The sequence below is a fragment of the Dendrobates tinctorius genome, unplaced genomic scaffold (genome assembly GCF_039654945.1).
Source record: "Dendrobates tinctorius isolate UK_male_01 unplaced genomic scaffold, ASM3965494v1 ptg000374l, whole genome shotgun sequence".
Classification (NCBI taxonomy): domain Eukaryota; kingdom Metazoa; phylum Chordata; class Amphibia; order Anura; family Dendrobatidae; genus Dendrobates; species Dendrobates tinctorius.
In genome coordinates this window covers 88,314-110,915 of record NW_027362040.1, presented here as the reverse complement: position 1 = coordinate 110,915, position 22,602 = coordinate 88,314, and the positions used below count along the sequence as shown (strand labels likewise).

Here is a 22,602-nt window from a genome sequence, read left to right as displayed (position 1 = left end):
AAACAGGGGCACCAACTCAGAGGAAGACGGCAACTTAGGGAGGGGTACAAGATGAACCATCTTAGAGAACCTATCACAAATCACCCAAATAACAGTCATCCTTTGAGAGACAGGCATATCAGAGATGAAATCCATTGAAATATGGGTCCATGGCCTCTTGGGGACAGGCAAAGGCATCAACAACCCACTAGAGCGAGAACACGATGTAGAACGGGAGCACGTCCCACAGGACTGCACAAAATTCCTGACATCACGAGACAAGGAAGGCCACCAAAAAAACCGACTCACCAGATCTCTAGTACCAAAAATACCTGGATGACCAGCCAAAGCAAAGCAATGAAATTCAGACATCACTCTCTTCTTCCACTGGTCAGGAACATACAACTTTCCACTGGGACAACGCTCAGGTTTGTCCTCCTGGAACTCTTCCAGAGCACGTCTCAAATCGGGCGAGATGGCAGAAAGAACTACCCCTTTGCCTAAGATGGTAGCAGGCTTGACTACCACAGGAGAATCAGCAAAGATGCTCCTAGAGAGGGTGTCTGCCTTGACATTCTTCGTTCCAGGAAGAAAAGAAACCACAAAATCAAAACGTGTAAAAAACAAGGCCCACCTAGCCTGTCTAGGGTTCAAGCGCTTAGCCGACTCTAGTTAAATCAAATTCTTGTGGTCAGTGAGGACCACGACTTGATGCTTAGCTCCCTCCAACCAATGTCTCCACTCCTCAAATGCCCATTTCATGGCCAACAGTTCCCTATTCCCCACATCATAGTTACGTTCAGATGGAGAGAACTTTCGGGAAAAGAAAGCACAGGGATTCATTTTAGATGTTACAGGATCCTTTTGGGACAAAACAGCTCCTGCACCAATCTCAGAAGCATCCACCTCTACCTGGAATGGAAGTGAGACATCAGGTTGCCGCAAAACCGGGGCAGAGGTGAATCTTCGCTTCAGCTCCTGAAAGGAAGAAACAGCCTCCGGAGACCATTTTAACACATCAGCACCCTTCTTAGTCAAATCAGTCAATGGCTTGGCAATACTAGAAAATTTTGCTATAAATTTCCGATAAAAATTAGCAAAACCCAAAAACTTCTGGAGGGCCTTCAAAGAAGTGGGCTGAACCCAATCGTAAATGGCCTGTACCTTGGCCGGGTCCATTTCAATAGTTGACGGGGACAAAATAAATCCCAAAAAAGAAATCCTCTGTACTCCAAAAAGGCGTTTAGATCCTTTGACATACAGGGAATTCTCCCTCAAGATCCGGAACACAGTCCGAATATGTTCCACATGAGAATCCCAATCCTTGGAGAAGATCAAAATATCATCCAGATAGATAATCAAAATTTTATCAACAAAATCTCGGAAAATATCGTTCATGAAGCACTGGAAGACAGAAGGGGCATTAGTGAGCCCAAAAGGCATCACCAGGTACTCAAAATGTCCCTCCGGAGTATTAAACGCCGTCTTCCATTCATCCCCATGCTTAATGCAAATAAGATTATACGCCCCCCTGAGGTTAAGCTTGGTAAACCAGCAAGCACCTTTAACTCTGGAGAATAGATCAGAAATCAGGGGTAACGGATACTGATATTTAACAGTAATTTTGTTGAGGGCACGATAATCAATACAAGGTCTTAATGATCCATCCTTTTTGGCTACAAAAAAAAAAACGGCACCTAAGGGTGACGAGGATGGTCTAATATGACCCTTCTCCAACGCCTCCTTAATATAGGATCGCATAGCCTCGTGCTCGGGTACAGATAAATTGAAGAGCCGACCCTTGGGAAATTTACACCCCGGGCTCAGTTCAATTGCACAGTCATAACTCCTATGAGGAGGCAAAGACGCAGACTCATTCTCACTAAATACATCATAAAAGTCCGCCAAATAATCAGGAACATCATGCAACTGAGGAGAGGTGGAAAACACCGGAGCCTCACTAAAGGCACACCGACAACCCCAACTCACTACAGACACAGATTTCCAATCCAAAACTGGATTATGAATTTGTAACCAGGGAAACCCCAGAACAATAGTATCATGCAGATTATGCAACACCAAAAATCTGCAATTTTCTTGATGGTCTGGGGCGACCCGCATTACCACCTGGGTCCAAAACTGAGGTTTATTTTTAGCCAAAGGAGTAGCATCAATCCCCCTCAAAGGGATAGGCGTCTGCAGAGGTGTCATCGGAAATCCACAACGTTTAGCAAAATCCAAGTCCATTAGGTTTAGGGCTGCTCCCGAATCCACAAAAGCCTTGGCGGAAAATGTGGACAGGGAGCAGATCAGAGTAATAGCCAGAAGAAACTTAGGTTGAACACCCCCAACAGAAAACGTGTGTGCAAAGCGTTTATCTCGTTTAGGACAGACAGAAATAATATGCGAGGCATCTCCACAGAAAAAACACAACTTATTACGCCTTCTGAACTCCTGACGCTGCTCTCTGGAAAAAACTCTATCACATTGCATAGGTTCAGACATTTGTTCAACAGGTGGCAACACCTCTCGTGCAGCTTTGCGTTCACGCAAACGCCGATCAACCTGAATGGCTAATGACATAGAATCGTCAAGACCAGAGGGAACAGGAAATCCCACCATAGTATCTTTTATGGCTTCTGACAACCCCTTCCGAAAGAGAGCAGCCAAGGCATTATCATTCCAGGTAGTAAGTACTGCCCACTTTCGGAATTTTTGACAGTACAATTCTGCAGAATCACGACCCTGGTTCAATGCCAGCAGGGTCTTTTCAGCCTGATCAATGGCATTAGGTTCGTCATACAACAACCCCAAGGCCTGAAAAAATGCGTTCACATTAGTCAGAATAGGATCATCTGGTTTCAAAGAAAACGCCCAATCCTGGGGATCGCCACGCAGGAAAGAGATGACAATTAATTTTAACCTGCTGCGTGGAGCTCCCTGACGAGTTAGGCTTCAAGGCAAAAAATAATTTACAATTATTTTTGAAATTCAAAAATTTAGACCGATCCCCAAAAAATACATCAGGTGTAGGAATCTTTGGTTCAGCAGCATGTGAATGAGCAAGGTAGGCGGAAATTCCCCGCACTTCCGCAGCGAGCTGCTCCACACGATCAGACAATTGCTTTATCTCCATTGAGAGAAAAAAAAAAAAAATTCCCCCTACGGCCTCAGAGATATAGAGGAAAAAATATACACCTTTTTTTTTTTTTTTTTTTTTTTTACAATTCTTTCCTGCTATTGAGTACCCTAGGATCTGCGGTATGGCGGGTGATTCTGTTATGAATGAGTCACCGTAGGAGGCAAAAACAGAAGTACAAGCTAAGTCCAGAAAACCAGAGAAGTTGGCAACTATCAGATTGCAGACCCCTGAACCTATCAACACAACTAGCAGTAGCCGTGGGGGGTTCCTACGATGCCCTAGACCCCTCGATCACAGACGGAGAATTAAATAGGCCTAAAGAAAGAAAGGGGAAATCTAAACTGCCCCAGAGCAGACCCCAAAGCAATAGGCAGCCCCCAACATATAATGACGGTGAAGCAAGATGAAAACACTAACACAGACAGAAAGATACACTGAGCAAAGACGGGGCCCAAAACTACCTAGATAGTAAAGGACAGGAAGGCTGCTGTCAGCAATCTGCCAAAACCCTATCAAAGACAAAAGCCGACAAGCTGATATGAAAAAGACCCTGAAGCAGCTAGGCTTCAAAAACTAAATCAGCACTCAGGTATTTTCAGAAGACAGAGCTAAAGGAATTCAGCACACCCCAGCAGGGAATGGCAGAAATCCAGAAAAACAAAGCAAAAACAAAGTCAAAGCACCAATGCAAAAAGACGAGCAGCAAACTTAGCTTTAGAGGAGCAGGAATTCAGACTGGTCTCCAAGGATCCCACAGAGAAATCACCCGCAGGGCAGAAGGGCGGCAGCCTTATATCCAGTCAGTAACTCCACTCAGCCAGTCATCATCATCAGCCTCAGGTGTTTGATAATCAGGCTCACTACCTTTCTTTACCAGAAGAGGGAATTCCTCGGGCCTCAGTAGTGAAGGGGAAAATGAACTCACAACAGTCCTTACTACTTGGAATGATGGTGCCTTGGCAGCTCTCTTTCGGAAGGGTTTGTCAGAAACCGTAAAAGATACTATGGTGGGATTTCCTGTTCCCTCTGGTCTTGACGATTCTATGTCATTAGCCATTCAGGTTGATCGGCGTTTGCGCGAACGCAAAACTGCACGAGAGGTGTTGCCACCTGTTGAACAAATGTCTGAACCTATGCAATGTGATAGAGTTTTGTCTAGGGCGCAACGTCAGGAGTTCAGAAGGCGTAATAAGCTGTGTTTTTTCTGTGGAGATGCCTCGCATATTATTTCTGTCTGCCCTAAACGAGAGAAACGTTTTGCACACACATTTGCTATGGGTGGTGTTCAACCTAAGTTTCTTCTGGCAATTACTCTGATCTGCTCCCTGTCCACATTTTCCGCTAAGGCTTTCGTGGATTCGGGAGCAGCGCTGAACCTGATGGACTTGGATTTTGCTAAACGTTGTGGATTTCCTATGACACCTCTGCGGACTCCTATCCCTTTGAGGGGTATTGATGCTACTCCTTTGGCGAAGAATAAACCTCAGTTTTGGACCCAGGTGGTAATGCGGGTCGCCCCAGATCATCAAGAAAATTGCAGATTTTTGGTGTTGCATAATTTGCATGATACCATTGTTCTGGGGTTTCCCTGGTTGCAAATCCATAATCCAGTTTTGGATTGGAAATCTGTGTCTGTGGTGAGTTGGGGTTGTCGGTGCGCCCTTAGTGACACTCCTGTTTTCTCCACCTCTCCCCAGTCGCATGATGTTCCTGACTATTTGGCTGATTTTTATGATGTATTTAGTGAGAATGAGTCTGCGTCCTTGCCTCCTCATAGGAGTTATGACTGTGCAATTGAGCTGAGCCCTGGGTGTAAGTTTCCCAAGGGTCAACTTTTCAATTTATCTGTACCCGAGCACGAGGCTATGTGATCCTATATTAAGGAGTCGTTGGAGAAGGGTCATATTAGACCATCCTCTTCACCCTTAGGTGCTGGGGTTTTTTTTCGTGGCCAAGAAGGATGGTTCATTAAGGCCTTGTATTGACTATCGTTCCCTCAACAAAATTACTGTTAAATATCAGTATCCGTTACCCCTGATTTCTGATCTATTCACTAGAGTTAAGGGTGCTTGCTGGTTTAACAAGCTTGACCTCAGGGGGGCATATAATCTTATTTGCATTAAGCATGGGGATGAATGGAAGATGGCGTTTAATACTCCGGAGGGACATTTTGAGTACCTGGTGATGCCTTTTGGGCTCACTAATGCCCCTTCTGTCTTCCAGAGCTTCATGAATGATATTTTCTGAAACTTTGTGGATAAATTTTTGATCATCTATCTGGATGATATTTTGATCTTTTCCAAGGATTGGGACTCTCATGTGGAACATGTTCGGACTGTGTTCCGGATTTTGAGGGAGAATTCCCTGTATGTCAAGGGATCGAAATGCCTTTTTGGGGTACAGAGGATTTCATTTTTGGGATTTATTTTGTCTCCGTCAACTATTGAAATGGACCCGGCCAAGGTACATGCCATTTATGATTGGGTTCAGCCCACTTCTTTGAAGGCCCTCCAGAAGTTTTTGGGTTTTGCTAATTTTTATCATAAATTTATAGCTAATTTCTCTGGTATTGCCAAACCATTGACTGATTTGACTAAGAAAGGTGCTGATGTGCTGAATTGGTCTCCAGAGGCTGTTTCTTCCTTTCAGGAGCTGAAGCGAGGTTCACTTCTGCTCCGGTTTTGCGGCAACCTGATGTCTCACTCCCGTTTCAGGTAGAGGTGGATGCTTCTGAGATTGGTGCAGGAGCTGTTTTGTCCCAAAAAGATCCAGTAACATCTAAAATGAATCCCTGTGCTTTCTTTTCCCGAAAGTTCTCCCCATCTGAACGTAACTATGATGTGGGATATCGGGAACTGTTAGCCATGAAATGGGCATTTGAGGAGTGGAGACATTGGTTGGAGGGAGCTAAACATCAAGTCATGGTCCTTCCTGACCACAAGAATTTGATTTACCTGGAGTCGGCCAAACGCTTGAATCCTAGACAGGCTAGGTGGGCCTTGTTTTTCACACGTTTTGATTTTGTGGTCTCTGTTCTTCCGGGCACTAAGAATATCAAGGCAGACGCCCTCTCTAGGAGTTTCTTTGCTGATTCTCCTGTTGTGACCAAGCCTGCTACCATCTTAGGTGAGGGGGTAGTTCTTTCTGCCATCTCGCCCGATTTGAGACGTGCTCTGGAAGAGTTTCAGGAGGACAAACCTGAGCGTTGTCCCATTGGAAAATTGTATGTTCCTGACCAGTGGAGGAAGAGAGTGATGTCTGAAGTTCATTGCTCTGCATTGGCTGGTCATCCAGGTATTTTTGGTACTAGAGCTTTGGTGAGTCTGTCTTTTTGGTGGCCTGCCTTGTCTCGTGATGTCAGGAGTTTTGTGCAGTCCTGTGGGACTTGCTCCCGGTCTAAACCTTGTTCTCGCTCTAGTGGGTTGTTGATGCCTTTGCCGGTGCCCAGGAGGCCATGGACCCATATTTCAATGGATTTTATCTCTGATATGCCTGTCTCTCAGAGAATGACTGTTATTTGGGTGATTTGTGATAGATTCTCTAAGATGGTCCATCTTGTACCACTCCCTAAGTTGCCATCTTAATCAGAGTTGGTGCCCTTGTTTTTGCAACAAGTGGTTCGCTTGCACGGGATTCCTGAGAACATTGTATCTGACAGAGGAGTTCAGTTTATTTCTAGATTTTGGAGGACTTTCTGTTCCAAGCTGGGAATTCAGTTGTCCTTCTCCTCTGCGTTTCACCCTCAGACCAATGGGCAGATGGAGAGAACAAACCAGACTTTGGAGTCGTATTTGAGATGTTTTATTTCTGCTGATCAGGATGATTGGGTTTCATTTTTGCCCTTGGCCGAATTTGCTTTAAATAATAGAGCTAGTTCTGCCACTTTGATGTCACCTTTTTTTTGTAACTTTGGGTTTGATCCTCGATTCTCTTCAGGGCAGGTGGAGTCTTCTGCCTGCCCAGGTGTTGACACTGTGGTGGAGAGAATGCACCAGATCTGGGACCAAGTGGTGGATAGGTTGTCTCTCTCCCAGGAAAAGGCCCAGCGGTTTTCCAACCGTCATAGGACCATTGGTCCCCAGTTTAAGGTGGGTGATATGGTTTGGTTGTCATCAAAGAATATCTCTATAGAGGTAGCTTCTCCAAAGTTTAAACCTAGATTTATCGGACATTACAAGATTGTGGAGATTCTTAATCCTGTCTCTTTTCGATTGGCTCTTCCTGTTACATTTAAGATCCATAACGTGTTTCATAAGTCTCTGTTAAAGAGGTTTGTTGAGCCAGTAGTTCCTGTGGTGGCACCTCCTGACCCTGTATTGGTGGAAGGTAATGTGGAATATGAGGCTGAGAAGATACTGGATTCTCACCTGGCTAGACGGAGACTCCAGTATTTGGTTAAATGGAAGGGTTATGGCCAGGAGGATAATTCTTGGGTCCCTGCATCCGATATTCATGCCGAAAGATTGGTTCGTGCTTTTCATCGGGCCCATCCTGATCGCCCTGGTGGCGTGGATGAGGGTTCGGTGACCCCTCCTCAAGGGGGAGGTACTGTTGTGAGTTCATTTTCCCCTTCACCGTTGATGTCTGATGAACTCCCTCTGCTGGAGAAGAGAGGTAGTGAAATTGATTGGGATGGGAAAAACCTGTCATCTGAACAGGCGGAGCGTGATTGGACACCCGGAATCACTGAGTTGATATAAGGCAGCTGATGCCCTGCAGGGTTGCTGGTGATCCTTTCTGCTCTGAGCTCTTGCAAACCAGTTCAGTACCTGTCTTCTGAAAGCTAAGTTTTTGCTCTCTTATTTTTCCATGAGATTGTGTCTGTTTACTTAGTGTTTGTGTTCTGCCTGTCCTTGTTGGTTCAGGCTGAGCTCCATTTTTGTCTCTGGTCAAGTTGATCTTTTGCTCAGTCTTCAGAATATACCTGAGTACTGATATAGTGATTTTGAAGTCTAGCGACTTCAGGGCCTTTTTTCCTATCAGACGGTTGGGACATTTTTGTAGGGCTTTTTGCGGATTGCAGCCAGCATCTTTTCTGTCCTGTCCTATCTAGTTAGTGGGCCCCATCGTTTGCTCAACCTGTCTTTCTGTCTGTGTTTGTGTTTTCATCTGCTTTTCACCGACAATACATGTTGGGGGCTGTCTATTGCTTTGGGGTCTGCTCTGGGGCAGTTTAGATTTCCCCTTTCTTTCTTTAGGCTTATTTAGTTCTCCGGCTGTGAACCAGGGGTCTAGGGCACCATAGGAACCCCCCACGGCTACTGTTAGTTGTGTGAATAGGATCAGGGGTCTGCAATCCGATAGCTACTAACCTCTCCGGTTTTCTGGACTTAGCTTGTATTTTTGTTTTTTCCTCCTTCGGTGACTCATTCATAACAGGGATTCCAGGAACATAACACAGCAGACAGTTCAGACATGGTCAGGTACAGGATAGGTACAGAATCAAGGATTCAAGCCTGGATACACCGCCTCCAGGCCAGGGCAAATTTAGACAGGGTCAGGTACAGGACAGGTAGAGGATCATGGATTCAGGCCCGGATATACCGCCTCCGCGGCACAGCGAGGGAACAGGACAAAGCAGGAATCAAGGCAGGGAATTCAGTACCATAACCGAGAAAGACGAGGTCCACAGACACGAGACACACATAGCAAAGTCAAGGAGCGCTGTGAGTAGCTCTGGCCCCACCTATCGGGCAGGGTAAGGTTATAAAGGAACTGCCCCTCAGCAATTGGCTGGGGACAGCATTTCAAGTACACACACTAACCCTGATAAAAGCAGGGGAGGTGTGGCCGCGCACACCCTAAGCACACACAGAAACCATTACAGCACAGTCAGTGCAGGAACTGCAGCCTAGAGCACCTGGCAATGGCTGCCAGCCAAGACACTTGGAAAGTCATGCACCAGCTGCAAATGACCTTGCAACCTGCGGACAGCTTCCACAGCGGCAACCAGGGACCGCACATGCGGATGGTCAAGCAGCAGAGCAAAGACCTAACAACACATGTGCTGCTACGCAGCAGAGCCGGGAACTGAACAGGCTCCATACAGGTAAAAGCCAGCAATATCCCAGCTCAATTAGGGGGAAAGGAGTAAGGGGTTAAAGCAAACACATGAATTGTCACGCCGACAAGCAGACAGAACGGCGTGACAGATGTATTGTGCATGTGCTTCTTCATGCTTGCAGCAATATGTCTTAGTTGTCAGTCACCTGCTATGATGACACCCCATTACAACCAGACTTTCTGCTATGAATCCCATTGATGGACACTATAGTCACCCTCTCTCCAGCTTGGCAAATAATGAAATGTAAGTAAAGCGAAAGTTGCCCATACATTTGGGATAGCGGTCAGCTGAATTCTTGTTCAGTCAACCATTCTATCTCCTAAGAGATACCTAAGAATCTATGAATAGGGGCAAGTCGGGATCCACTCCATCTTCAAATAATCCCAATATACATATACGGGGATTTGTTAACAATTTCACTACTTTACATCCTTTCTATCAAGGGGATGTCTACATTCCCACATCCAGTGGTTAATTCTTAAAGGGGACAATACATGCTGCAGGAACGATGGCAGCATGAATCAGAACATACCACGATTGCAGTCTAGTATGTTTCACTCTGAGATAGTGAGAGACCTGTCAATCAACTGATCACATGACTCTAATGACAGTTTCCCTTAAAGGGAATAGAAAATAAACATTAAAAATCACATTCTGAAGATGTCATGGACAAGTCAGGCTACCTCTACTTACTTTTTTTGCCAATTCTGCATGCTGCTGCAATTTTCACTAGGATTCATCTAATACATCTGGCATCATTTAAACTTTGCATTCAATTTTACATGGTATTATACAGCTAATATTTTTTTTTCATTAAATGTTGGTATTCCTACTAATTTTTTCCTTTGGATTCCACCATGTCTCCACAGGTAAAAAGTGTTCCAGGGGGTCCTCCTGATGAAACTGCTACCATTATTTATTCAGAGAAATCACAAAGCCCTATGAAGGCGCTGAGTAATAGCAGCATCTATAAAACACCCAGAGAAGAGTTTGAACAAAGAGTTAATAGTACCCTTACCAGCAGGTGTGTAACAAACATATAGGGCATGGATGTTGGGCATAATAATAATCTAATATATAAAGCTCAAAGTGTGTAAGTATGTATGTATGTATGTGTGTATGTCCGGGATTGGCATCCGCACCGTCGCAGCTACAGCCACAAAATTTGGCACAGTCACACGTCTGGACCCCGAGAGCGTCCTAGGCTATGTTGTGAAGCAAAATTTTAACCCCGCGCATTACAATTCACCAAACAATTTTGCCCCTATCTACATAATGGGGAAAAAGTGTGTGTATCAAGCCCCGCCTCTCATTATGATGTCATAATGGTTGCCATGGCGACGCTGATGTCATCATAGGTTGCAAGCCCCGCCGCTCATTATGATGTTATAATGGTTAACTATGGGATGGAGGATCTGTGATGGGTATATGGGCACTGGACTATGGGATGGAGGATATGTATGACGTGTATATGGGCACGGGACTATGGGATGGAGGATATGTATGATGGGTATATGGGCATGGGACTATGAGATGACGGATGTGTGATGGGTATAAGAGCACTCGACTATGGGATGGCGAATATGTATGATGGGTATATGGGCATGGGACTATGGGAGGAGGATGTGTGATGGGTATATGGGCATGGGACTATGGGATGGAGGATGTGTGATGGGTATATGGGCACTCGACTATGGGATGGAGGACATGTATGATGGATATATGGGCACGGGCCTATGGGATGGCGAATATGTATGATGGGTATATGGGCATGGGACTATGGGATGGAGAATATGTATGATGGGTATATGGGCATGGGACTATGGGATGGAGGATGTGTGATGGGTATATGGGCACTCGACTATGGGATGGAGGATAGGTATGTTGGGTATATGAGCACAGGACTATGGGATGGAGGATAATTATAATTTGTTATAACTATCCACAGTTAGTTATTATGCCCAGGCAGCGCCGGGCTCTTCAGCTAGTTTTATTTATATAGTGCCAATATATTCAGTAAGAGGGCATATGTATAAACAATACCAGACATTACATACATAATTATAACACATCATTAAACATTTAGACAAGTAATGAGGGGTCTGCTCACAAGCTTACAATCTATGAGGAAATAGGGGGGACAAAAAAGGTAAAAAGTGCTTAGTGTATATGGTCCAACCATCAATATAATAAACAAGCTGAAGAGCCCGGCGCTGCCCAGGCATAGTAACTAACTACGGTTAGTTATAACATTATAATAATAATAATATATATATATATATAAAGCTGAGTGTACAGCCCCACCCATTCTGCATAGCCACATTCACTATAATATCCCACATCATCCTGTCAGCCAGAGCTACCGGACTACTACCGATAATATCCCACATCATCCCGTCAGCCAGAGCCACGTTACTACTACCCCTAATATCCCACATCATCCCATCAGTTAGAGCAACCGGACAACTACCACTAATATCCCACACCCACATCATCCCGTCAGCCAGAGCTACCGGACTACTACCCATAATATCCCACATTGTCCGGTCAGCCAGAGCCACCAGACTACTACCACTAATTTCCCACATCATCCCGTCAGCCAGAGATACAGGACTACTACCCATAATATCCCACATCATCCCGTCAGCCAGAGCCACTGGACTACTACTCCTAATATCCCACATCATCCCGTCAGCCTGGAGTCAGAACCAGAGCGCTGAGTGGAACGGTCCTAACTTCCATACCGGGGATCCCTATAAGAGAGGCCAGGCATCAGAACCAGAGTGCTGAGTGGATTTGCCCTGACTTCCTTACCAATGATCCCTTTAATAGAAGCCTGGGGTAAGAATCAGAGTGCTGAGAGATTTACCCTAACTTCCATAGCGGAGATCCCTTTAAGAGAGGCCTGGGGTCAGTACCAAAGCGCAGAGTGGATTTTCCCTCACTTCCATACCGAGGATCCCTTTAAGAGGGGACTTGGGTCAGAACCAGAGCACTGAGTGGATTTGCCCTAACTTCCATACCGGGGATCCCTTTAAGAGATCCTGGGATCAGAACCAGAGTGCTGAGTGGATTTGCCCTGACTTGCATACCAATGATCCCTTTAATAGAACCCAGGGGTTAGAATCAAAGCGCCGAGGGATTTGCCCTAACTTCCATACAGGAGATCCCTTTAAGAGAGCCTGGGGTCAGTACCAGAGCATTTGAAGGCAATTGCCCTGACTTCCATACCGGGGATCCCTTTAAGAGAGGCCTGGGGTCAGTACCAAAGCGCAGAGTGGATTTGCCCTAAATTCCATACCAATGATCTCTTTAAGAGACCCTGGGATCAGAACCACAGAGCTGAGTGGAACTGTCCTAACTTCCATGCCGGGGATCCCTTTAAGAGAGGCCTGGGGTCAAAACCAAAGCGCTGGATGGATTTGCTCTGACTTCCATACCAATGATCCCTTTAAGAGGGAAGATGTGCCTATGGGATGGAGGATGAGTGATGGGTACATGGGCACGGAAGGGGGTATTCATTTCTGTCATGTGCTCTCTGCTCCTTTCAGGGGGGGCAGACAATGGCTGGGAGCTTATGTTCCCAGGGATGCTATATTTCTCCCACCATGTCATTGTCTGCTGAGGTGTTGTGAAGTGGGAAAACTGTTGGTCATAGCAACCAATCACAGCTCAGCTACTTTTAACCAGCTCTGGTGAAATGAGAGATGCTTAGTGATTGTTTGCAAGGAAAACTGTTGCTCATAGCAACCAATCACAGTTCATCTTCTTTTGAACAGCTCTGGTGAAATGAAAGATGCTTTGTGATTGGTTCGTGATACACACACACATTCATATTTATGTATAGAGATAAGGGTATTCATGTAAAGCTGCATGAGCCGGACACCAGCCAATATATGTCTTTATACAAAGAGCCAGTGAATGAGGGTTTGTGAACACATGATAGAAAGCACCAGATTCCAAAACAAATATGGGAAGGGAGAATTGAGAAAAGTTAGATTAGTGAATTGATGTGATAGGTCTGTCTAGCTTAAGAAAATGTGCTTTAACCCCTTAAGGACCAATCCACTTTGCAGGTTAATGACCAGACCTTATTTTTTAACTCTGACCACTGTCACTTTATGTTGTTGTAACTGTGGAATGCTTCAACGTATCCCACTGATTCTGAGACTGTTTTTTCGTGATGTATTGTACTTTATGACAGTGGTAAAATTTCTTCAAAATTTGTTGTGTTTATTTGTGAAAAAAATGTAAATTTGGCAAAGATTTTGAAAATGCCACAATTTTCAAACTTTTAATTTTTATGCCCCTAAGGCCAGGATCACATATGCGAGAAACACGGCCGAGTCTCGCATGTTAACACCCTGCCAACGGCACTTGGATTGGAGCGTGCGGCCGCATAGCAATACATGCAGCCGCACGCTCCGCTCCTGAGTGCCGGCGCCAGTCCCGGTATTAACATGTGAGACTCGGCCGTGTTTCTCGCATGTGTGATCCCGGCCTAAATCAGAGCGTTATGTCACAAAAAATAGTTAATAAATAATATTTCCCACCTGTCTACTTTACATCAGTACAATTTTTGAAACATAATTTTTTTTTGCTAGTAAGTTGTAAGGGTTAAAATTTGACCAGTGTTTTCTCATTTTTTCAATAAAATTTACAAAACCATTTTTTTAGGGACCACCTCACATTTATAGTCACTTTGGGGGTCCATATGACAGAAAATACCCAAAAGTGGCACCATTCTAAAAACTGCACCCCTCAAGGTGTTCAAAACCGCATTCAAGAAGTTTATTAACCTTTCAGGTGCTTCACAAGAATTAAAGCAATGTGGAAGGAAAAAAAAACTGCACCCCTCAAGGTGTTCAAAACCGCATTCAAGAAGTTTATTAACCTTTCAGGTGCTTCACAAGAATTAAAGCAATGTGGAAGGAAAAAATGAACATTAAACTTTTTTTCAGAAAAATTTTACTTCGGACACAAATTTTTTTTATTTTTTCAAGGGTATCAGGAGAAAACAAGCCACAATATTTGTTGTACAATTTCTCCTGAGTACACCAATACCCCATGTATGGAGGAAGACCACTCTTTAGGCACACGGCAGGGCTCAGAAGGGAAGGTTTTAAACATAAAATTGGCTGGAATCGAGAGCGGACGCCATGTTGCGTTTGGAGAGCCCCTGATGTACCTAAACAGTGGAAACCGCCATAAGTAACCCCATTGTGGAAACTAGAACCCCCAAGGAACTTATCTAGATGTGTGGTAAAGCACCAGAAGTTTGTGTCCGAATGTACCTCAGGGTTCACCCACAGATTTAGGGTTTATATAGGGAAAGACACCCGGATTCGATGCCGAATAATCCCCTGTCCAGGGCGCGAGTGGGAAAATTGTGTGGGAATTGGTGCACCCACTCCTGGATCAGGGTTATCATCTCTATGTAGATTATGTCTACAGCAGCATCCCACTTTTCATATCCTCTCTGCCACAGCTACCACAGCATGCGGTACTGTGAGCAAAAACCAGAGGCCTCCATAGGTCGCTAATTGTGCAGCTTCTCAGAAAGGGTTAGATCAGAGCCCAATTTTACGACACCTTGCTGGTGGTCAAGTATAAGTACAAGAAGGATGTCCATTTCTTGAACACAATACAAGTTAACGGCAGCATCTCCACTGCTTTGCGAGGTATATCTACACAGGTCCCCAAACCAGAATGTGTCCTGGGGTACAATAAGATCATGGGGGAAATTTAACTCTCTGATCAAGTCCTCCAGCCCTACAGTGCGATGGAGGACTTGAGCAAAGTATAAAGATTACAATGTGCAAGCCAGACCGGTACAATCTTTCAGTTACAGGAAGTAGTGATCAAGGTCCTAATATTTGGAAGTCAGGAATGGGCAGACCCCAGTACTTCTGGAACTGAAGGTGCCCGTATAGTATGAGAGCAACATTTCCCCACTTAAAGAATGAAAGGAAGGTCACAAAAAAGGTGTTACAGAAAGTGTGTTACAGAACAGGGATAAGAAAGGACATCCTTTTTCAGTGTAACACCTGTCTCGACAAATCTGGTCTGTGCATAAAAGACTGTTTCATACTGTACAACTCATCCATGGATTACCAAAATTTATTTGGGATTTCTTTATCACATGACTTGATGTACTCTACATGCCAACCTGATGCACTGTACACAACTCACATATGCCACCACTGTGCCAAAGCCCAAGGAAGACCTGGAGGGGCGTGACTAGGAGCCTCACACAATCTGACAACGGACATGCAGCAGCTAACAACACTGGGGTCTGTAGAGAGACAAGGGAGGTGATCCAGGTGCTACTTCAGGATGGACCTTGGGTAGATGACCCTTAGGAACTGGTAGCTGGGATGGCCTGGGGCAATGTCCAACAGATGCAGACAGGCAGGGAAGATGACAGGAACCGCAGGTGCAGACAGAACAGTCTGACGGAGAGATGAGCACTGGCTGGTGCAGCTGGCTTGGCTGCCGTTGAAGTGAGCACTGGCGGATGCAGCTGGTTCAGCTGCTGTTGAGTTGAGCACTGGCAAGTACAGCTGGCTCAGCTGCCGTTGAGGTGAGCACTGGCAAGTACAGCTGGCTCTGCAGCCATTGAGGTGAGCACTAGCGGATTCAGCTGGTTCGGCTGCCATTGAGGTGAACACTGGTGGGTGCAGCAGGCAAGATACAAGTACAAGGCAACTGAGAACTGACAAGTGTGTTAGGAAAAAACTCACAACATTGCACAGGCACCTCCATGTTGGAGGAGGCACTTTAAATATTAAGAGACCTCCAACTATTGGCTGGGGACACTTTAGAGAGACGCACATGACTCCTTTAAAAAAGAGGAAGTGTGCGTGCATGCGCTCTAAGCATAGTGCCTGGAGACCTGCTAGGATTGCACGCACCCCATGCAGCAGCAGACCCGGAAGGAGCAGGACGGGAACCTCGGCAGTGAGTATGCTGGTGTCTCTGCAGGGAGAGAGGGACTTCAGGCAGAGATGCGGGAGCTACAATAGAGTCACTTATGGGGGGGATTTCTACTGTTTTTGGTTCCTCAAGAGCTCTGCAAATATGTTATGGCGCCTGCAAACAATTCCAAAGTCTGCGCCACAAAAGGTGAATCCTTCCATTTGGAGCTTGGCAGTGTGCTCAAACAGTAGATTTCCACCACAAATGGAGTATCTTTATACTCTAGAGAAATCGCATAACAAACTTTTGCCTGCTACCCTTGTGAAATTGAGGCTAAAGCAACATTTTTGTGGTTAAAAGCTAATTTTTTAATTTTCATGGTTCAAAGTTGTAAAATTCTATAGAACTCCTGAGGATTCAAGGAGCTCACGACACATTAGATAAATTCATTGAGTGGTCTAGTTTCCAAAATGGGATCACTTGTAGGGGGAGTCCCACTTTTAGGCACATCAGGGTCTCTGCAAACACGACATGGCGTCTGGTATGGATTCAAGCCAATTAGTTGTTCCAAAAATCAAAAGATGCTTTTTCCCTTCTGAGCGCCCTGTCGTGCACCATACAGTAGTTTTCCACCACATATGGGTATTGGCATACTTAGGCAAAATTGCATAACAAATGTTAGTGTCCATTTTTTCCCGTTACACTTGTGAAAAGAATTTTGGGCAAAAACATTTTTGTGGTGAAAAAGTAAAATTTTAAATTTTTTTCCTTCCACATTGCTTTAATAAACTTCTTGATTGTGGTTTTGAGTACTTTGAGGAGTGATTTTTTTTTTTTTTTAAATGGTGTCACTTTTAAGTATTTTCTATCACATTGGCTCTATAAGTCACTTCAAATTTGATGTGGTCCCTAAAAATATTGGTTTTGCAAATTTTGTTTGAAAATTAGAGAAATTGCTGATAACCTTTTACCTCTTCTAACAATTTTTTTTTTTTTAAATATGCTAATGTTAAGCAGACATGTGGTAAATATTATTTATTAACTATTTTGCGTGACATGACTCTGGTTAAGGGGCACAAAATAAAAAGTTTGAAAATTGCAAAATGTTCCATGTTCCGGTATTTTCACAAATAAACGTAAAAAATTTAGACCTACATTTACCACTATCATGAAGTACAATATGTCACAAAAAACAGTCTCAGAATCAGTGGAGTCCGTTGAAGTGTTTCAGAGTTATTACCATATAAAAAGACAGTGGTCAGAATTAAAAAATTGGCCTTCGTCAGGAAAGTGAAAACAGGGTGGGGGTAAAGAGGTTAAGCATTGTCAATCTGACTTTTTAAAAGCTAAATAAAGATCTGAGACAGTTAAGCCTACCATACACATTAGATGGCTGTCGGTAGAATGATGATTTACTAATCATTTGTCTGGCAGCCATCTTAGCCAGCTCTCCCATCTATGAGCGAGCCATCGTCAAACATGTCTGGCAGCAGCTTATCTCTGGCAGAATAATACAGACATGCCTGATTACCCCCAACAATCAGTTGCCCAGCGCCCCCATACACATTAGATAGTCCGAACCCGTCGATATCGGCATGTTCAGTCGACATTAGTCTAATGCGTAAGGGGCGCTTTAGCCTCTGAACAAATAAGTTAATGTGACATTTGCACACAATTAAATAGAACCAATTATTCATCTCGTTTATAATAGATATACGGTAATTATTATGACAGCATTGGAGTTGATTGCAAAATAGAAATTTAGTACATTCCCAATGGAAAGAGATTATTTAATGACAGATAATGTTGAAAAACACGTTTAGTTATACACCAATGTATTAAAGTGATTGTGTTTTGCAGTAGCCCACCTGTTTCAGTTAGAGAGACCCAGGAGCAGATCAGGGGAAGGTCTTCGGTTCGTAGGGGACGGCGATGGAGAAGAAACCCAGAACTGGATGAATCCCAATATGAAACAGATTACACAACAGCAGTTGAATCTGGAGATGAAAGAGACCTAGAGGAATGGGACAGGTAAGTACACAAGGAAACATGTCTACAACCTTTGACTTGGAAATGGCATATATGGCTATATAGTTGTTTGGAGGACGTTGGGATATTGGCGACAGCATGCATCTACGGTAGGATGGACAAACACTGCATGTCAGCACACACACAGAGAAATGCTGACTAAACATTCCGGGGTCTTTTTTAACTATAAAGGAAGTTTATGAATTTGCTGTACCTTCTTAAGATTACCTCCACAGACCCTAAAAGGTTAGAATTTAGGATAAGAGGGTTGAGAATATAGAGGGGCAAACAAGTACCAGACCCTCTTATTTTAAATGGAAGGTAGCCAGGTCGCAAGAATCAGCTCCAGAAGGGAAGCCATATGTAATTTTTGGTATAGGTTCTCATTCTGTTTTGTTTGGCCCTTTAATCTTTGAGTCGCAGAAAAGATAAATATTAGCTGTATAATGGCAATTTGAGGGAAACCAGACTGGCACGCAGTAAGGCTTCTGGTATTTGCACCACACTAAAAAGCCTCTCAGTAAGGCCACGGTCAGACTTGCGAGAAACTCGCAGGAGTCTTGCATCTTAATATCCGGCACTGCCGCCGGCACTCGGGAGCGGAACATGCGGCTGCTTGTATTTCTATGCAGCCGCACACTCCGGTCCCGAGTGCCGGGTATTAAGATGTGAGACTTGTGCGAGTTTCTCACAAGTCTGACCCCGGTCTAACAAATATTCTAGTGAGAATTACAAAATGAGTCAAATATTGTATCTTCCGTCTTCAGCTTGTACCCACCAATTACTTCAGACTACCAACGCCAGGATTATAAGCGAGAGTTTGATTCCGACCTGAAGCGATACAAAAAAATGTGCGCTGAGATGGACAATATTAACACTCAGCTGCAGCAGCTTAACAAGCAACTGGATGGACTGACCGAGGGCACCACCCAGTACCAGGTACTGAACAATATCCACGATTAACCCTAACCGCCCCTTCCTAATAACATCCAAACAGCAACTTTGCATCTCGTTTTTGTGATTCCAGGGAGTGGCAGAGGAGTACAACAGACTAAAGGACGTTAAAAGAGTAGGTATACTTAATATATGAGAACACTGACTGGTTTACATTAAATTTACAGTATATCATTTTCTGAAAAGTTTACTTTGACTTGCACCATCTTCTTATATATGTAAATTACATTTGAAATTAAATGGTAATGTAACATTTTAGCTATCACAGACAGCCGAAATGGATGAAAGTATTAGGACACCTACACATTGCATCTATAGGAACTTTTGTGATATCCCATTCTAAATCCATAGGCATTAGTATGGAGTTGGTCAATACTTTACGGCCACAGTTAAAGAGCTTCTACTCTTCTGGGAATGCTTTCTACTAGATTTTGGAGTTTGTATGAATTTTGTGTGGAAGACAATCCCTGGCTCACAATATCCACTCTACTTCATCCCAAAGATGTTTGATGGGGTTGAGGTCAGGGGTCTGTGTGGGCCAGTCATGTTCTTCCACAGCAAACCCATCCTACCATACCTTTATGGACCATTCTTTATGCACTAGGGCAAAGTCATGCTGGAACAATCAAGGGCCTTCTCCAAACTGTGCCCACAAAGTTAGAAGCATATAATTGTCCAAAAGCTCTTTGTATGCTGAAGATTTGAAGGGAGTCAGTCACTCCCAAACCTCAAATGGAACTATTTAGACATCCATGTAGAGGACTTAGCCCCTATAAAAATCATACTGGTAGTGTAGATTGTAGTAATTTTGTTTAATATAAAAACGATTTAATTAGGTGCGTAAATGAGCGGGCTTTCTTGCACCCTAAGTGCACTGTTCTGACTCCCTCAATAACCATCCTCCATATCTCCCCTTATGGTGGTTGACAGTATTCACTTAAGAGCGCTGCCTGACCTAAATCCCCAGCCCTGCACACACTGACACTGCAGGGGCTAAGACTACACACAGTGTCACTGTGTACAGGTGTATTCTCATCCCTCTCTTGTCTGCAGCTCGCCTCACACAGGATCGCAAAGATGCTAACAGGAGAGAACGATGAGAATGTACATACATTGACATTATGTGTGCACATGCTCAGCCAATGCAGTGTCAGTGTTAATTTGCTGTGTAGTGACTGACTGCTTTACACAGGATCACAGAACAGTGAGCTCTCCTATTAGCATTGGCCACCCACTTCTTTGTGATCCAATGTGCAGCAAATGGACTTTACACACAGGAGAGGGATGAGAACGCACTTGCACATATATAGCCTGGCTGCTGCAGTAACGGTACTGGGTCACGGCGGTCCGAGTGCTGGTTGAGTCCGACCGGTGGCGCGCGCCAGTCTTTGACTATTGTGGGGTCAATAATAAAAATAATTAAAAGGTTTGTGATGCCAGTTGGGATGTTCGGCCTGGTATTGCCAGGCACTGGTGAAAGTCCCTGGGAGTTAGATGGTAATGGACAGTGCCAGATGATTGACCCTTCCCAACTAGGGCTTGCTCCCAGGGGAGTTGGAGCAGGAATGGTGCAGCAGAGAACAATCAGCGTTAGATAGGGTAATGATCAGTTTGTACCTTTTACTGAAGTTCTACAAACAGTTCCTGAAATTTCCATACAATTCACATACAGAGTTTTGGTCAGGCCTGCATTGCAACCTCTCAGAAGCATCTCCTTCCCCTGAGGGATCATGCACACTTCCTGGTTCAGGCAAAAGTGCACAAAAGTGTTAAAATATAATGTGAAAAATCACTGTACATACATCCATAGCGGGTCTATATTGGGTCACAATATACACCCGCTATGGATGTACAGTGATTTTTAACACTATATTTTAACACTATTGGAATAAAAATTAAATTTTAGTTACACATATCTATTTTCTTCTTCTATATTGTATTCAGTATTTGTTTGTGATGCAAACCTATGTGTAACTTTGTCCTGTGGGGATGGACTTATTCTAAATCTAAGGTCATTGTCTTGTTGGAGGGGGAACCTTCGGCCAAGTCTGAGGTCCAGAACACTCTGGAAGAGGCTTTCATCCTGGATCCTTTTTTTTTTTTTGTCATCCCCTGAGGAAGAAGTAGTTCTTACTTCGAAACGCGTTGGAAATAAATGATTAATCTTCCACCATAATTGGAATCCTGTATTTTGTCAAGCAGCGCATGGAAGTCCATGAATTAGTTCCACAAGAATTGATGTCCACCTTTGGAATGCTCCAGTGTATGGTGGGCCCCACATATCATTCCCCAGAGTATAGTGCTCCCCAAAAATTGCTCCCAACCTTTAAAACAATTAAATAAGTTTCCTCGCTAGGGAATCCCTGTACTAGTCTGGACTCGTCGTCGTCCCCATCTTCCATTTCTCTGCACTTGGACTGTTTAGGCAGAGGGCTTACAGACGTGATGTCATCGTGCTCTCTGACCAGAATGTCACTGTCAGGAAACGCGGAAGACGTCACGGCGGTGGAGCAGGGACAGGTAAGTATTTCAACTTTGCATGTGCTGAGCAAGCAGGGGGGCCCACTCGTTGGCGACGGCACTGGCACAGGGCCTCTCATAGTACGGCGGTGTGTCTGATAGCGGGTGGGCCCTCCCACGGGCAGAGACACTTTTGCGTACTATGAGGGGCCCTGTGCCAGTGCTGTCGCCCATGAGTATGCCCCCCCACCTGCTCAAGGAACCTGCACTTTCATCTGCACCTTCCTCTTTGTCACCGTGTAAGGTGGTATAGTATGCAGGAAGGGGAACCTGAGTTTCATCAGGGTCAGATTCTGGCTGTGTAGAGTGCGAGGGGAATGTAGTGGTCTGGGTCAATGTACCAGCAGAATCATCTAGCAGTGGCTGGGCATCAGTACACTTGTGGCACCCCCAGGAGTACAGTCACCACAGTGGCATTACATTCCTCCTAGGGAGTGTGATGTCATGTTTGGGAGCAACGAAGGATCTCTCTAGCAGTTAAACCAACACACAACACAGTTCCCACTCCAGGCCAGCAGGGAGAGCTCTGAATCTGACTGCTGAGGAGCTGCTCTCTGTCTTCGGGAGGAGGGAAGTAGGGCAGTCTGTGAAGGGAAGGGGAAGTGTGTGGATGTGAGAAGGTGAGCTGGAGGATGATCAGAGTTAAGGCTCACTCTTATCTGGAGCGCATGGTCCGGATTCCGGTCTCCGAGTTTGTAGGGACACTGATGGTACTGCAGCAGAAACCGGAGGAAGTAGCAGCTGTAAATGCTCTGTTCCCAACTAAAGCTCGGAGGCACCAGCAGCGACTTGTGTGAGCCAGAAGGAAAAGGCTATGGCTGCCTGCCATACGAGAAAGTTTCAAAAGAGAGTCAACAGGGGGAACTTCAGTGAACTCAGTACTGCGAGTACCTCAGATAAGTGCTAGAGCGGAGGCCACACTACATATCTGCAGAGAAAGAATTCCTAATTTGCGTCCAGGCTGACCAACTCCTTCTCTATCTGTACTCTGGGTCCA

The 22,602-nt window shown here is 44.7% G+C and overlaps 1 protein-coding gene across 3 annotated transcripts in view; it reads left to right on the top strand.

The window, feature by feature from the left end:
- LOC141075826 (occludin-like) overlaps positions 1 to 22,602 on the top strand; it is an 86,973-nt gene that overhangs the window by 41,560 nt on the left and 22,811 nt on the right. For all 3 annotated transcript variants that reach the window (XM_073562969.1, XM_073562967.1, XM_073562968.1), the window contains exons 4-7: positions 10,055 to 10,209; positions 17,964 to 18,134; positions 18,899 to 19,070; positions 19,159 to 19,200. In XM_073562969.1, the coding sequence (XP_073419070.1) occupies positions 10,055 to 10,209; positions 17,964 to 18,134; positions 18,899 to 19,070; positions 19,159 to 19,200 (540 nt within the window). The remainder of the gene's footprint in view (positions 1 to 10,054; positions 10,210 to 17,963; positions 18,135 to 18,898; positions 19,071 to 19,158; positions 19,201 to 22,602) is intronic.